The 18012-nt window shown below is 42.5% G+C and overlaps 1 protein-coding gene across 1 annotated transcript; it reads left to right on the top strand.

The window, feature by feature from the left end:
* Window positions 1-10162: 10162 nt before the first annotated feature.
* On the top strand, window positions 10163-14691 carry LOC132827244 (immunoglobulin lambda-1 light chain-like). Its single transcript, XM_060843869.1, has 3 exons — window positions 10163-10178; window positions 10992-11339; window positions 14369-14691. Exons 1-3 carry the CDS (start codon window positions 10163-10165, stop codon window positions 14689-14691), a joined length of 687 nt encoding a protein of 228 aa, XP_060699852.1.
* Window positions 14692-18012: the final 3321 nt, after the last annotated feature.

Genomic DNA, 18012 nt, shown 5'->3' with positions numbered 1-18012 from the left:
GATCGAACATCAAAGGCAGCATTCATTTCAGCGTCTTTCATTTCTGTCAAAATGAGTCAAATCTGTTTTGATTTCAGTGCTTTAAGACTTCCGGAGCTTGACCGTGCAAAATAGTTATAACATTGCATCTAAACGCCAAATGACAAATTCCAAAGCCAAACAGAGCAATCCAATGCATGATTTGAGTGCAGATGAAATGTACATTGGTAAATTTAAAATCGGATAAACATTCGAAAAACGGACTATTAATTACTAACGAATAAACGTTGTGCAGAGAATGAACGGCCATCTATTCGACAATAACTGGATTCGATATCAATATCACTTATTGTCCGTGAACGCAAACGCGAATTTACTATAAATTAGTGGAAAAATATTGGGCAAGAAATAATGGGATACTCTTGCCATTTTAAAAATCATCGGTAAAGCAGTGCTTAGAATATTGTACACAGTTCTGCTTGCCATGATCCAGTTGGGACTAAAATTAATCAAATGCCGATAATCGAGCTTCACTATTTCAAAACCTGAGAGAAAGGATTGGGTTAGGATTAATCCTAATTTCAACCATTCAATCCATTAAATCAAGCAATTTGCTTACTGAGTATTATTCATGACGAAACATTTCACATCTTACTTGCACAGCAGAAACATTGTTTAATCGATGATAGGACAAAAATAATGTAATTATATCAATTTAAATCCCTAAACTCAGGCTCACGTACAGGCATATTCACAAATAAGGCGGACAAAAGACCATGGCTTGACCATGGCAAACGTTATGTGTGAAAATACATAGTCAGGGAAAACAAAATTCTGAACATCAAAACTTCACTTAACAAGAGTGTGCTAGGTTCTCTGTCATAGATCTTTTGATTGTTGCAATGATGCTAAACGGTTGTCTGTACGGAAGTTGTGTTCAATTTGATCAGTTTCATGTAGATTTTTCTTAATGTTAGAATTGTTTCGTTGACTTTCTTTTATTGTCCACTCTGTTTTCTGCTTCTTCACTCTGGATAGTTCATGCTGCGCTGGTCCAACCAATCTGGAGCAACCTGCAGCTTGACCAATCCAAGCAATGTGATCAGGTAGTTATACTTTATAATCAAAACCTCTGGTGTTGCAGGGTCTCAGTCAGATAAGAATCTCGCTGCTTCAAGAACAACATGGTACTGCCAAAATAAAAACACTTGATACTTCAGGTTATTCAGTTGCAAAGGAGACTGACTTCAATTCCGTTATATAGAGCAAACAGGGAAAAAAAATTATGTGGGTCCTTACATGCCTACATCCTTGAAATGATAAAACATCATTGTTAAATGTAGTCATGATTTTAAGTTGCTGGTGTTGAACTGAGGTGTACAAAGCTAAAAATCACACAACGTCAGGTTATCGTCCAACAGGTTTATTTGGAAGCACCAGCTTTTGGAGTGTTGCTCCTTCAATCACCTGATAAAGGAGCCGCACTCCGAAAGCTAGTGCTTCCAAATAAACCTGTTGGACTGTAACCTGGTATTGTGGAATTTTAACTTTGTTAAATGTATTTCACCATCAAGCAAGTATCAACTTGAGCACATAAATTTGCATTTAACTACCCTCACTCTTTCCTGACGCACGACCGAAACAAAGTTTGTCATTTACTTGGAAATTTTAACTGTTCCAGCATCTGCAGTCATTGTTTTTACCTGGTTAATTTTAACCCTACTGCGAATCCTCTTGCAAGGATGGCTGCCTTGAAGAAGCTTTCCTCCTCTCTCTACAAGAATCTCAGGGAGTCCCTCTCCCACGGCAACTCCCAGGTCATTTCCTCTGCACTGAAGCTACTCATGTCCCCCACCTCCACCTCACCCCAGTTCCAAACTTCCAGCTCAGCACTGTCCCCATGACTTGTGCTGACTTGTGAAACTTGAAAGGGTTCAGAAATGATTTAAAAGGATGTTGCCAGGGTTGGAGCATCTGAGCTACAGGGAGAGGCTGAACAGACAGGGGCTGTTTTTCCTGGAGTGTCGGAGGCTGAGAGGTGACCTTATAGAGGTTTACAAAATTATGAGGGGAATGGATAGGATAAATAGGCAAATAGGGGAGTCCAGAACTAGAGGGCATCGGTTTAGGGTGAGAGGGGAAAGATATAAAAGAGCCCAAAGGGCAACCTTTTCACGCAGAGGGTGGTATGTGTATGGAATGAGCTGCCAGAGGATGTGGTGGAGGCTGGTACAATTGCAACATTTAGGTGGCATTTGGATGGGTATATGAATAGGAAGGGTTTGGAGGGATATGGGCCGGGAACTGGCAGGTGGGACTAGATTGGGTTGGGATATCTGGTCGGCATGGACGGGTTGGACCGAAGAGTCAGTTTCCATGCTGTACATCTCTATGACTCTATGACTATGACCTGCCTATCTTCTTTTCCACCTATCCAGTCCACCCTACCTCCCCGACCTATCACCTTCATCTTCTCCTCCACTCACCTATTGTACTCTGTGCTACTTTCTCCCCACCCTCCCCTCCTCTCACTTATCTCTCCACCCTTCAGGCTCTCTGCCTGTATTCCTGATGAAGGGCTTTTGCCCGAAACGTCGATTTTACTGCTCCTCGGATGCTGCCTGAACTGCTGTGCTCTTCCAGCACCACTAATCCATAATCTGGTTTCCAGAATCTGCAGTCATTGTTTTTACATGTCCCAGGAAAGCACATTCCTAGTAATTCATGTGATCTGCCACTTAATCTATACGTAATTTATTCACGCAATGTGAATCTTTTTCTTATTTTAAATAGTTGAACCAATGTGCCCCATCAGAGCCACTGAATGACTATGGCATTTTGACAGGGTTTGTATATGAATTTTGTTTTCTTCACAATCCAAATGAGGTGCAGAGAGTCGATGGCTCAGTTGGTATCTTCTGTACTGTATGATTCTATGACTCCATACTTAAAATTTGACAGTTTAAACGTTCCTGTGGATGGCGCCTCATTTATTAAAATTGATCCGTCTTAAACAAAATGCTAGCCTTGTTATTAATTGTTATCTGTAAAGTTCACCCAGCAGAGGGAATCATTCAGTTTGTTTTTGATTTAATAGCAGGAGTGATCCTATGAAAAGCAGTAAAGATCAAGATGTGCAGTCATCAAGATTTTAATCTTCGTTCTTTTTTACTCTGGAGGTTCAATGGCGCAGAATATCTGTTGAATGCTCTTTGACTGAGCTGTAGCTTTCCACTGAGCAGACCAAGCACTCGGCCTGGACAGCATGGTTGTCTGATGGTCTTTTGAGGGTGACAGGATGAAGTTTGTTGTTTTTGCTGTCTTTTCGTTCGAAGCTCGGAAGTGAATCCAGGTGTCTAAAAAAAAAACATTTCGGTAAATGGTCATCCAGACTAGCAGGGAGACATTGGGGTCTGCAGATGCTGGAGATCAGAGTTTGAGTGTGTTACTGGAAAAGCACAGAGGGTGAGGAAGCATGCAAAGAGCATGAAAATCGACGCTTTGGGCCGGAGCCCGCCATCAGGAATGAGGCGGGGAGCCTCAGGAATGGAGAGATAAATGGAAGAGGGTTGGGGCTGTGGAGAAGGTAGTTGGGTGTGCAATTGGCGGACGGAGGTGGGGGTGGAGCGAACACGTGGGAAGGAAGATTAACAGATGGGACAATTTCAGCTGCACTTCCAGACATGTCATTAATTGTATCCGTTGCTCTCGATGCAGTCTCCTCTACACTGGGTGACTGGACACCTTCGCGCAGAACGCTTTAGGAAACATCGCCGGGACTCCTGCATCAATCAATCACACCACCCTGTGGCCGAACATTTCAACTCCCCCTCCCACGGTGCCAAGGACACGCAGGTCCTGCGCCTCCTTCATCGCCACTCTCTCATCACCCAAGCCTGGAGGAAGAATGGCTTACATTCGGCCTCGGGACCCTTCAACTCCAGGGCATCAATGTGGACTTCACCAATTTCCTCATTTCCCCTCACTCCACCTTACCCCAGTTCCAACCTTCCATCTCAGCACAGCCCTCATGACCTGCCCGGCTATCACCCATCACCCCACCTCCGTCCACCTCCCAGCTACCTTCCCCCAGCCACACCCCATCTAATTTACCTCTCCACAGCCAGGGCTCTCAGCCTCATTCCTGATGAAGGGCTCCGCCCGAAACGTCGATATTTCTGCTCCTCGGATGCTGCCTGACCTGCTGTGCTTTTCCAGCAACACAGTACCCGAGTCGCCCCTACCCTATTCTCAAAACTCAGTGCTGTCCAATTGCGTTCAGATCTTTTGGAAAGGGAAACGAAATAACAAAAAGATTCCGATTGGTTGGGGCTTATGGAGGGCTGAAATGGGATTCGTGGCTATTGAATTTCATTGAGGAATTGAGCGGCTCATTTGTCCAAATCCGGCTACACCAACCTGGTTTCAGATCACTTCACCTCTAATCGGACCAGTGATTTCACCTGAAGGTTTACTGCAGATAGTCCCACAGGGTTTCTATTATGGTCTGAGCGTAAAACAAAAAGCAGAGCTTTAACCAACAGCATGCTCTTTGCTTGAGTGCATTCACATAGATCTGGGTGCGATTTCCCAACGCAGAGATACTGAAACCACAGCCATTTCCCCCCTCCCCACCGCCCCACCCCACATCCCGACCGGATTGCCACGGTTTTCCCACGTCTTAGAATGAAGTCCCATCCGGGTGGGGGGCATGGAAAGCATTCTTGAATTACCAGACCTGACAGGGAGAGGCGGCGATTTTGCGGATTACCAACTAGTGCTCCATCGAATGTTAACATATTTACTTGAAATGTTCAAAGCCGTCGACAAGGTTCTGCAGCGTAGACTAATTAATTAAATCAGATCACGTGGGATTCAGGGTGAGCTTGCCAATTGAATGCAAAATTGCCTTTACAGTAGGAGGCAGAGAGTGAGAGTGCAGGGTTGTTTTTCGAACTGGAGGCCTGTTACAAACGGTGTTCTGGAGGGTTCGGTCCTGGATCCACTTTTGTTTGTCACTTACATGAATGAATTAAATCAGGACATAAAAGGCATGATTAGTAAGTTTGTGGATGACATTAAGATTAACAGTATAGTGAACAAAAATGGTTATCAATGATTACAAAGAAACCTTGACGAATTGGGCTAATGAGCTCAGGACTTGGCAGATGGTTTTTAATTTGGATAAATGCGAGGTATTGTATTTCGGTAAGACAAAGACATGACTTATACAAGTAAAAGTAGGACCTTGGCTATTGTTGTAGGATAGGTGGGCTAGGGAATAATTGGTTGAAGCGTGCGTCACATTCAGACAGGGTGGTTAAGAATGCGTTTAGGACGTTTGCCTTCAATCTTCAGAACTTTGAGTATGGGAGTTGAGACATCATGTTGAGGTTTGCAGTACATTGGTGAGGCCGTTTCTGGCGTACTGTCTACAGTTCTGATCGCCCTGTTATAAGTATGCTATCATTAAACTGGAGAGGGTTAAGAAGAGATTTACCAGAATTTTGTCAGGGATGGAGAGTTTAAGTTCCAGGAAGAGGCTGGATAGGCTGGGACGTTTCTCATTGGTATGTAGGAGGTTGAGTGGTTACCTTATAGAAATTTATAAAAACATGAGGGGCGGCACGGTGGCATAGGGCGGCACGGTGGTACAGTGGTTAGCACTGCTGCCTCACAGCACCAGGGACCTGGGTTCAATTCTCGCCTGAGGTGACTGACTGTGTGGAGTTTGCATGTTCTCCCCGTGTCTGCGTGGGTTTCCTCCCGGTGCTCCGGTTTCCTCCCACAGTCCAAAGATTTGCGGGTCAGGTGAATTGGCCATGCTAAATTGCCCGTAGTGTTAGGTAAGGGGTATGGGTGGGTTGCGCTTCGGCGGGTCGGTGTGGGCTTGTTGGGCCGAAGGGCCTGTTTCCACACTGTAAGTAATCTAAAAAAATCTAAGAAAAGGTGAATGGCAGGTGTATTGTCCCAATGGCTGGGAATTTGAAGACTAGGAGGCATGTGTCGAAGTTGAGGAGATAAAGAATCAAAAAAGACACTCGGGATAACTGTGTCGTTCAAATGTGGAATGAACTTCCAAAGGACATGGTACATGTGGGTACAATTCCAAAATATTAAAGACATTTGGATACGCAAATAAATAGGAAATATTTTGTAGTATATGAGCCAATCGTAGTCAAGTGGGACGAGTTTAGTTTGGAATTACATTCGGCATGTACTTTTTCAGCCGAAAGGTCTGTTTCCGTGATGTATAGCTCTTTGTACAAGGAGGATGTCACGAACTGAAAGAGGGAATTACGTATCAACAAGAAAATTAGTTATATCTAATAATTATAAATGCAATTCTCTGAGCAGTCCACAGGATCAATGGGGATATCAATTGGTGACGGCAGCAATTCAGCAGTGGCAGCTGCTTAGTGTCTACAATGGAATGTTGTTCCTGCAACAGAACCGTGGGTTTTACACAAGCGTAATATGGAAGTGTTTTGAAGGAGGAATCGAGACATCATGAAAGGGAGCCGCAGAGGGCGCACTCTATACATGATGGTTGTGCGGTAACACTTGTGTTCACCTCAAACATGCAACTCGAAGAAGGGAGAGTGTGTGATGATTGAAATCCTGCCCTTCTATCTCCATTACCCCGTCACTCTGAACAAGGTGTCCGTGAAGCTCATGTCATGGGTTCAGTAGAAGTGGGTTCGTCGCTGCTTGCAATAACAGACAGTGATGCCCCTGCAAATTTGGAAGTACACGTTTCACGTTATTCATCAACACATAGGTCACGTCAGATGCATGTCAAAAGTTAGAGCCGCAGATGCACACGTTTTACGAATGAGACAGTGATAACCTACTTGCAGAAAGTAAAAGATGCTATGGGGAAAGCTTAATTTGTTCCAAAAAGAGTTAAATGTTTTCGGGCTGGAAACTGATCGCAGGCCGTCTTTAATCAGAATGTTGCATTCAGCCTCGATCGACATAAGTGCTTGTGTCTACTCTGCCAGCAAGTTTAGAATGTGCATGAGAGAGTCGCTGAAGTGACAGCGGTTGCAACTTCGTCCCACAGCAACCCTGCGCCGGATTATCTACTGCTGAGCATGACCTGCGGGGGCAGGAGAGAACAGGTCATGGATGCGAGAAAGATGCAAATAGACTTCAGGCCTTTACATCCCTCACATCTGCTCATCCACCCTCATTGTGACAACAGCCCACAGCCGCTGGCAGCAGAATGATTTCCCCTCTATCTTCAGATTGCCTCTTTATTCATAGTTAATTGCGAGTTCAGATCATGCTTATTGGCTCTGTTCCACATAAATTGCAGTCATTATTAATTGTGAAACAATTCTATAGCAACATGCAAATAATCAAAGAAGTGGTAAACGTTTAATATTTCAACATACGACAAATTGGCGTCTTTGCAAATGTTTTACAGTCGTTTAGTCTTCATTGTTTTTCAAAAAGGTGTTGATGACAAAATAAAGCCATTTCTTTCAATTTGAATTGAGACTTTATTGTCCGATTTCTGGTTGAAAGATACCAGACTTCGCATTTTCAGTGTTTAGCAGCTCAAGGCCCTTCAGAATACACCATGCTTCAATGAGATGGACTTTCATAGCACAGATCTCCTGAAAGTATGAACGCAATGTTCTCAGTCTCACAACTTAGGCCGACCCTGTGTCTCCAGGAAATTATCACATGACCCTTCCCTGTAGCAGCTGTAACGCAATGATATCCTTCTTTAAATATGAAGCCCAAACCATGCAATGTATCACCCGACAAGCTTCTCCCACATCCACAGACTACTTTCATGCAATTAGAGCGAGAGTGACTTTTTCTTACTCTCCACACAACTTGCGTTGCAAATTGTTTGCTGTAATTATTTCTGTATGCCCCATATTAGTACACTGAAAACTTTATGGCATTAATATTTCGGCTTTTCATATAGGTTGTAAATATTCTGCTTTGTTTTTTATTTTGACAAGTGGCTGCTTCATGTATGTCCACATTGAGCTTATTAGGATTCAGTCAACCCCTCTAAGCATTTTCAGCCTGTTTGTGCCCTCTGCCTCCAAGCTTTCTGCATTCACGTTTGGATTTGTTTTATCAGCAAAAGTGGATACGTTATTATTTTCAATCGAATAACGCCATTGATGCGTTGTACAAATCACTGAAGACCCAGCGCCGAATCAGGCCAAAACAATTTATTTGCAATCACGCATATTTAGGGAGTACAAAGTTAAAATTCACGCAACACCAGGTTATAGTCCAACAGGTTTATTTGGTAGCACCAGTTTTCCGACCGCTGCTTATTCATCAGGTAGCAACACTCCGAAAGCTAGTGCTTCCAAATAAAGCTGTTGAATATAGCCTGGCGTTGTGTTGTTTTTTTTTAGCTTTGTCCACCCCAGGCTTGCACAGCATATTTAGGGATGGCCGCCGAGAGAAGGGCTGCAAAATTAACGAGAAACTTTAGGCCCTGCTGGATTTTTTGAAACTAAGTAAACGAAACAGAAGAATTTAATACTGTATCAGGCCCATGTATTCATCGAGCCAACTGCTGCAAGATTCGCTATGAATGCCTTTTGAGATGTTTGGGCTATTTTGAGAATGACCTCAAGCATTCCCTTGAACGCGGAGTTAAGGTCGTTGTAGTGTGCTGCAACAACTTTATCTGGGTTATAGCATCAGATCTTGATGAAGAACCAACAGAAGGTTGACCGAAGGTTAAGTGACGCTAGTATTGGAGGCAAAGAAATCAATGCACAAGTTTTGACGTAGTAGTTGAGCGAATGAACATCCCGTATAAATCACAATTTGAAATCTCAGAAAATGTGTTATATAAGAAATTGTGTCACGTTATGAAATGAAAATCCTTCCAATAAATACAAATTACTTAAAACATGCTGTTTTCTGAAATTTCACATAATTTCTCAAAACTGGCTAAAAAGCACATTTTTCTTGCTACATTATTTTCTTTCAGAAGGAATCGGCTTTATACGCTTATACAACTATTTACAACAATATACCTTGAATCAAACATGAAGAGATAAGACTGCAAAGTACTTAAATCTTAGGTTCAACTAATTTAACCTCGGGAATAAAAACATGCTGCAAACATTCAACGGGCCTTGCAGTTTCCCGTGGAAAGAAAGAGGCAACCTCTTCCTGGTGCGTTATTTCATCAGTTACTGAAGAAATGTTTCGCAGTTTTTTTTGGTCAAACTTGCAAAGTGAAGTTGAATAAACCTTTATCCCCAACTTAAGAAACCTTCGATCATTTGCGATAACAGATGTTAAACTCAGCAAGAGGGAGACAGCAGTAATCATTGCATGCGTTGGTGAAGAAGCGACAGCAGAGTTAGTCACGAAGTGAATGTAATTGCATACTTTTTCACAGGCTCCTTTTGGACCCACACACCATGAATCCTTCATCTGCTGCGTTCCTGACCTTTCGCCTGTTAGCTCGCCAATCGTTCTCACCAAGGGTTCGTTCTGACGATCCTTGTTTGTGAGACATTATTGGGATTTCACTAATAATTCAAGCTGCAGTGGAAAGCGCGCGAGTTGCACAAAACGCCCACATCTGGGTTTTCCAGCTTTATTGGAATTTAGCGCCAGGTCTTCAAAATCAAACTATTCGTCTGATTTATTTTCACAGCCTGTCTTGGTGACATGCCTGACCAATGGAGAAACTATGGAACATAGTGACAGGAGTAGACCATTCAGGACCTCGACCCTGTTCTCCAATTTAATGAGATATGGTCGATCTGTGGGCCTGCGCCGTATTCCTGACTTTGGCCTGTGTCCCGAAATACATTGGTTGAGCAACATTTATCGATCTCAGTGTTAAAATTAACATTAATGGATATTTTCAACTCAACCAATCAGTCTGTGAAACCTAAACACAATTGCAAAGTTTCTCCAACGAACAGTAACTGCAAGTAAGGTGTAAGAAAACGCAACTTTTACAAAATCAAAATGCACAGGATGTTGAAATTCAGAGAGTAAATTGAAAATTCTGGCGATATTAGTTCAGGAAGTATCTGTGTTTCAGTTTAGCTGTCCTTCCCAGTGAGCAATTGTACTGTTTAGGTAGTCGGAGCCAACACTGAGCGGACTGGACCCCATCACTTTCCCGGAACGCTGCGACATTTGGGTGTTGGGTAGATGTGTCAAAAAGGCGATGCACGCTTCAGAAGGTAAATGACATCTTTTATATAAACACACAATGCTGCGGATGCTGGAAGTCATAATCAGAAACAGACAGTGCTAGAGAATCACAGCGGGTCTGACCAACACCTGTGGAGAAAAATAACAGATAACGTTTTACATTCTTTGGAACTGAAGATGTCTCTGGACTCGAACTGTTAAATCTGTTTCTCATATCTTTTATTGTTGCGTGTTTCGAGGATTCAAATCCCATTTTGCAACATAGAATGCTCAGAGCACACACTAGGAAAGAGGCAACGCTTTTGGCAAGGTGTTTTTAGCTTCTCTAGAAAGGTCATGAAATGAAATGTGGATCCAATTTCTCGCTCCACGACATTTCCTGCCTGTATTTTCTGTTTAATCTCGGAATTTCCGCAACTGCTGCATTTTGCTTTTCTATAACCTTGCTTGTATTTGCTGTTCTCTGAAGGGATTTTGAGATTGTCTTTGGATTTCAGAGACTGATTGGTTGAGATGGAAATATTAATTTGCATAACAGTAGAGGGCAACACCTTCTCGGTGTCAGGTCTTATTAAAAGAGTGAACCTTTCAGGTACTGAATCCATCTGGTTAAACAGCTCTCAATGCATCTCAGCCTGGTTAAACCTTTCACCATGTCTGACTGGGCACGTGTTATTTTCTGTTTCTGCGTTGCAGGTGGGTGTTCTCACATTTAGATTTACTGTGAAATCCATTTTGTGAATATTATTTGGTGTGATCTTACAAGTGCGTAATAATTCAATCGTGTCAATAATTGATCAAAGTACACAGCAGTAAGATTTTTGATGCCTTTCTTCCTCCAGTTTCGAGCGCAGAGATTACAGTAAACCAACCGCCTTCAAAATCGACATCCCTCGGAGGGACCGTCCAGATTACTTGCACTTTGTCGGGTGCCTCCTTAGGGACCAGCTACATTTATTGGTATCAGCAGAAATCTGGAAATGCTCCTCGGTATCTGCTTTATCACTACGCTGGCAGCAGCACGAATAGGGCCTCAGGTGTTCCAGACCGGTTTTCGGGCTCAGTCTCCGGCAACACAGGAACTTTAAGTATCAGCGGAGTTGAATCGGGAGACGTCGCGGACTATTACTGTGCCATATGGAAAAGCAGCATCGGCTACTTCGGCACAGGCACCAAGCTGAGTGTTGGCAGTGAGTAAAACCCCTTTTCCTGTAGAGTTCAAAACTTGATTCCGTTTAAGAACAAAACACTATGAATGCCTACATTTTAATCTGCTACAGTTGTAACATTCTGTTCACAATAGAATATAAATTCTTTCCAAATTATCTGGAGCTGTCCATTGACTGGTTAAGAACCGAATCTTGCAGGTTTATAAGGCATTCTGCTGAGTGTTTGTTCAGCGGCCTGAAGAACAATTGGCGCCATAGTCTCTGTGCCAGTGGACGGGAAAATGTTTAAGAAACAAAGAAGCTGAAATTGCTGGAGAAACTCCCAGCAGGTCTAGTAAAGTGTGAGGGAAGAAAGCAGAGTTGACGATTCCAGTCGGTGAGCCTTCATTAGAACTGGACTGCAAACGTTAACTTTGCTTTCTCTCCAAAGATGATGCCAGACCTGCTAGGTTTCTCCAGGAGTTTCTGTCTTCGTCTCAGACCTCCAGAGTCCTTTGTTATTTTTAGTGAAATATTTAGTGCACTTTTTTTCTGTTCCGCGATTCTCCTCGGCGTACGGAAGGAATGGACCTTTACCTTAGTACTTTACTCAAAGATATAGTAACGATTTCCATAAGTAAATGATGGTGTCCCAACGCCAGCTGCTTGAATTAATCGACGAAGCGAGAAAGGTAACCCTATATAAATTCCCTCTTCAAAACACAAAGGGCAATGGAAAGTCAAAAATTAGTGATAACTTTAGCTTCAAGTAAAAGAATGAGCTGTGGAATCTGGAAATCTGAAACAAAATTGCTGGAGAACGTCAGCAGACCTGGCAGCATCTGTAGAGATAGCGGTTGAGAACAGGTAACATTAGCTCTCAGCTTTTTCAGTTCTCGGTTTCCTTAACTTTCTTAACGGAGACTACTGTTGTATTGAATCTCGCGACTTCGATTTATCACGGAAGTTCAGTTCGAAATTGTGGATTGCTGATGCTGTAGATAGGGGTCGAGAGTGTGGTTCTGCAAAAGACCTTCATGAGGAATGAGGCCAGCTGGAGAATCGATGTTTCGGGTGTAAGCCCCTCATCATTCCTGATGAAGGGCTTATGCCCCAAACGTCGATTCTCCTTCTCGTCGGATGCCGCCTGAGCGGCTTTGCTTTTCCAGCGCCACACTCCCGCAGTTTGTTACGTGTTGTCTAACTGGCGGACCAAATGGAAAACTGAATTCTCAAAGCGACAAAACAAATAAGGCATGACTGCTTCCCTGAAGAATCGGATGCGAATTGCAATGAAATTAGCGGCGCATTCGCTGGCCTTAATTGCAATCAACAAAACCTGGTGAAACTCTGAATTAGTAGTGTCTTGTTAAACTGAAAATGAGCATGAAGTCATTTTCGATCATCTCGTTATATTGTACTTGGATTCTTGATATCGTCAAATAGTTCAATGAGAATGATTGGAGATGCCGGTGTTGGACTGTGGAGTAAACAGTTAAAAATCACACAACACCAGGTTATAGTCCAACAGGTTTAATTGGAAACACACTAGCTTTCGGAGCGACAATCACCTGATGAAGGAGCGTCGCTCCGAAAGCTAGTGTGCTTCCAATTAAACCCGTTGGACTATAAACTGGTGTTGTGTGATTTCCAATGAGAATGTGCACTACCGACAGAGATTTCCTGTTCCTTCCCCGATTGTTTCTGATCTCAGCGGCTGGTGATTTCGATGTCAGTGATCAGAGAAGTCCGAATGCGAAACAAAATCTATGCAGCATTAATGTAATTGGGAATATTTAATTGACTGAAATAATAGACATGGCTTCTCACAGTATCGCTGCGAGGTAATCCTTGCTCGATGAGATGCAGCTACTTAAATCTCCCATTCAAGCAGCACGGGCGGGCATTGGTGAGATTTTGGACGTAATGACAGAGTAAAACAATTGCTAATGGTTAAACAGGGCAGCCTGGTTTACACTTTTCTGATGATATGTCTGTTATGACTTCTTATGCGCCCCATTCTTTCACAGCACGTGTACGCTGAGGAGGGGGTAGAGCTGGTGTAAAAGGGAGGGCATGCCTGGCGTTAAATACATCTACAGTGAATTAGCGGCAATATAGTTCCAGTACAGGGTGGGATATGCTTTGGAGAACTTGCAGATGGTGGTATTCCCATACACCTGCTTTCCATATCCTTCCAGTTAGTAGAGTTTTAGAATTTGGAAAGTATATTTGTCAGAGCCTTGGTGAGTTGCTGCAGTGCATCTCGCACATGTTTAATGGAGTGGATGGGGTACCAGTCAAATGGACTGCTTTGTATGGGGTAATGCCGAGTGTGGAGAGTGTGGTGGAAACTGCATTTAAATGACCGATCAGTTTTGGGGAATCAGGAATTGTGTTATTCTCCCATTGCCCTGCTCTTGGCTCCATCTTAAGTACATGGCTGGAATAGTTTTGTTTTCGGGCAATGATAACCATCAAATATCGATAGCGGAGTTATAATGTGATGGAAATGTCATTGAATATCAAGACGAGATGAGAGTGAGCTGTAAATCAACTATTTTACATTAGCAATAATTGATCGATCCACTTGCAATAAAACTGATTACAATTTCTTCACGTTAACGAATCAACACAACTTTAACATATGTCAACTTTTCATATTATCAGTAGTATTTCTAAACGTGGTGGGCACCTTGGTATCTCATTGTAGAGCCATGGCAGCTGCATGAATTGTTATCAGCATCAATACTAAGGTGTTCCTTCTGTTTTTCAAGGGATACCGTTACAAAATGAAACAAAAGTAGCTTCTCTCCAGACTTAGTCAGATCCTTTGCCACACTCCAGCCTGCAATTAAAGATCAACATGATTTCGTCAGACCGAAACAAAAGCAGTCTCTCATATTCAGTCCTTCTTGGATTTAATAGTACAATTAAGTGCACGCAAAATTAAGTGAACTATTCATTACATTCCGTGATTGACATAATTTAAATTATATTATCTTAGAATAAATCTCATGTTGAAAAATTGCAGTCCTTTAACTCACATGAACCTAATTTATTTTAAACAGGTCCGCGGGAACCATCGGTATCCCTCCTTCCGCCTTCATCGGTTCAAATCACGGAAAAGCACACGGCGACCCTGGTGTGTTTGGTGAGCGGTTTTAACCCGGGCGCTGTGGAGATTGAGTGGACGGTAGATGGCAGTGTCAAGGGGAACGGTGTGGAGACCAGTCGGGTCCAGCAGGAGACGGACAACACATTCAGTGTGAGCAGCTATCTGACCCTGTCAGCCTCAGAGTGGAACTCACACGAGCGTTACTCCTGTGGGGTTAAACATGAGTCTCAGGCAACTCCGTTTCAGACAAGTATCTCGAGATCGAGCTGTATGTGATTTCGGAAGCTCCACTTGTCTCAATTGAGAAAGCTTGTTTATTCCTGTTCATACCTCCCATGTAACAATACGGTAGAAATTATTTGTATTCCGGTTAATTGAAAAATTGCTCATCGCGGGGGAAACTTTCGGATGTAAAAGTAACTGGTTTTTACAAACGTGCCGTGTTAACTGAAATGTCAATGATTATTACCTTACATGCATACATCTGAATAAAAGACAGGAACAATGTGATTGTGTCTTAAGTATTGAAGCATTATGAATCTATCCCACCTTAACAGTTCAATAAAACAATTGATCGAACATCAAAGGCAGCGTTCATTTCAACATCTTTCATTTCTGTCAAAATGAGTCAAATCGGTTTTGATTTCAGTGCTTTAAGACTTCCGGAGCTTGACCGTGCAAAATATTTATAACATTGCATCTAAACGCCAAATGTCAAATTCCACAGTCAAACAGAGCAATTCAATGCATGATTCGAATGCAGATGAAATGTACATTGGTAAATTTAAATTCGGATAAACAGTCGAAAATCGGGCTATTAATTACTAACGAATAAACGTAGTGCAGAGAATAAACGGCCATCTATTCGACAATAAATGGATTCGATATCAATATCACTTGTTGTCCGTGAACGCAAACGAGAATTTACTATAAATTAGTGGAAAAATATTGGGCAAGTAATAATGGGATACTCTTGCCATTTTAAAAATCGTCGGTAAAGCAGTGCTTAGAATATTGTACACAGTTCTGCTTGCCATGATCCAGTTGGGACTAAAATTAATCAAATGCCGATAATCGAGCTTCACTATTTCAAAACCTGAGAGAAAGGATTGGGTTAGGATTAATCCTAATTTCAACCATTCAATCCATTAAATCAAGCTTACTGAGTATTATTCATGAAAAAAACATTTCACATCTTACTTGCACAGCAGAAACATTGATTATTGGCAAGCACTTAATGTTTAATAGATGACAGAACAAGGATAACTTAATTATATCAATTTAAATCCCTAAACACAGGCTCACATACAGGCATATTCACAAATAAGGCGGACAAAAGACGGCGGCTTGACGCAAACGTTATGTGTGAAAATACATAGTCAGGGAAAACAAAATTCTGAAAATCAAAACTTCACGTGATAAGAGTGTGCGAAGTTCTCTGTCACAGATCTTTTGATTGTAGCAATGATGCCAAACTTGTCTGTACGGAAGTTTTGTTCAATTTGATCAGTTGCATGTAGATTTTTCTCAATGTTAGAATTGTTTCGTTTACGTTCTTTTATTGTCCACTCTCTTTTCTGCTTCTTCACTCTGGATAGTTCATGCTGCGCTGGTTCAACCAGCATGGAGCAAACTGCAGCTTGACCAATCCAAGCAATGTGATCAGGTAGTTATACTTTATATCACAACCTCTGGTGTTGTAGGGTCTCAGATAGGTAAGAATATCGCTGCTTCAAGAAAAGCATTGTACTGCCAAAATAAAAATACTTGATACTTCAGGTTGCAAAGCACTTATTTGTTAGTCAGTTGCAAAGGAGACTGACTTCAATTCCGTTCTAGAGCAAACAGGAAAAATCCTTACATGCCTACATCCTTGAAATGATAAAACATCATTGTTAAATGTAGTCATGATTTAAAGTCGCCGGTGTTGAACTGAGGTGTACAACGTCAGGTTATCGTCCAACATGTTTATTTGGAAGCAGCAGCTTTTGGAGTGTTGCTCCTTCAATCACCTGATAAAGGAGCCGCACTCCGAAAGCTAGTGCTTCCAAATAAACCTGTTGGACTGGAACCTGGTGTTGTGGAACTCTTAACTTTGTTAAATGTATTTCACCATCAAGCAAGTATAAAATTGAGCACATAAATATTGCATTTAACTACTCTCACTCTTTCCTGACGCACGACCGAAACAAAGTTTGTCATTTACTTGTAAATTTTTAACTGTTCCAGCATCTGCAGTCATTGTTTTTACCTGGTTAATTTTAACCCTACTGCGTATCCTCTTGCAAGGATGCCTGCCTTGAAGAAGTTTTCCTCCTCTCTCTACAAGAATCTCAGGGAGTCTCTCTCCCACTGCAACTCCCAGGTCATTTCCTCTGCACTGAATCTACTCATTTCCCCCACCTCCACCTCACCCCAGTTCCAAACTTCCAGCTCAGCACTGTCCCCATGACTTGTGAAACTTGAAAGGGTTCAGAAAACATTAACAAGGATGTTGCGAGGATTGGAGGATCTGAGCTACAGGGAGAGGCTGAACAGTTTGGGGCTGTTTTCCCTGGAGTGTCGGATGCTGAGGGGTGACCTTATTGAGGTTTACAAAATTATGAGGGGCATGGATAGGATAAATAGGCAAAGTCTTTTCCATGGGGTGGGGGAGTCCAGAACCAGAGGGCATAGGTTCAGTGTGAGAGGGGAAGGATTTAAAAGAGATTTGAGGGGCGACGTTTTCACGCAGAGGGTGGTACGTGTATGGAATGAGCTGCCAGAGGATGTGGTGGAGGCTGGTACAATTGCAACATTTAAGAGGCATTTGGAAGGGTATATGAATAGGAAGGGTTTGGAGGGGTATGGGCCGAGAGCTGGCAGGTGGGACTAGATTGGGTTCCAATATCTGTTTGGCATGGACGGGTTGGACCGAAGAGTCTGTTTCCATGCTATACATCTTTATGACTCTATGACTATGACCTGCCTATCTTCTTTTCCACCTATTGACTCCACCCGCCCCCGATCTATCACCTTCATCTACTCCCCCACTCACCTATTGTACTCTATCCTACTTTCTCCCCACCAACGCCCTCCTCTCACTTCTCTCTCCATCCTTCAGGCTCTCTGCCTGTATTCCTGATGAAGGGCTTTTGCCTGAAACGTCGATTTTACTGCTCATCGGATGCTGCCTGAACTGCTGTGCTCTTCCAGCACCACTAATCCAGAATCTGGTTTCCAAAATCTGCACTCATTGTTTTTACCTGTCCAAGGAAAGCGCATTCCTAGCAATTCATTTGATCTGCCACTAAATCTGTATGTAATTTATTCAGGCAATGTGAATCTTTTTCTTATTTTAAATGATTGAGCCAATGTGCTCCATCAGAGCCACTGAATGACTATGGCATTTTGACAGGGTTTGTATATGAATTTTGTTTTCTTCACACTTCAAATGAGGTGCAGAGACTCGATGGTTCAGTTGGTATCTTCTGTACTTTATGATTCTATGACTCCATATTTAAAAGTTGACAGTTTAAACGTTCCTGTGGATGTACCTCATTGAATAAAATTGATCCGTCTTACTGTTATCTGTAAAGTTGACCCAGCAGCAAATAG

This window comes from Hemiscyllium ocellatum, chromosome 24 (assembly GCF_020745735.1).
Source record: "Hemiscyllium ocellatum isolate sHemOce1 chromosome 24, sHemOce1.pat.X.cur, whole genome shotgun sequence".
Lineage (NCBI taxonomy): Eukaryota > Metazoa > Chordata > Chondrichthyes > Orectolobiformes > Hemiscylliidae > Hemiscyllium > Hemiscyllium ocellatum.
Note: the sequence above shows the minus strand (reverse complement) of the source record. Positions and strands in the feature narration are given on the sequence as shown.

Excerpts from the sequence above, each read along its gene's own strand:
- LOC132827244 (XM_060843869.1), top strand. Across the intron at positions 11,340-14,368 it reads CACCAAGCTGAGTGTTGGCA|GTCCGCGGGAACCATCGGTA; the intron begins GTGAGTAAAACC and ends TATTTTAAACAG.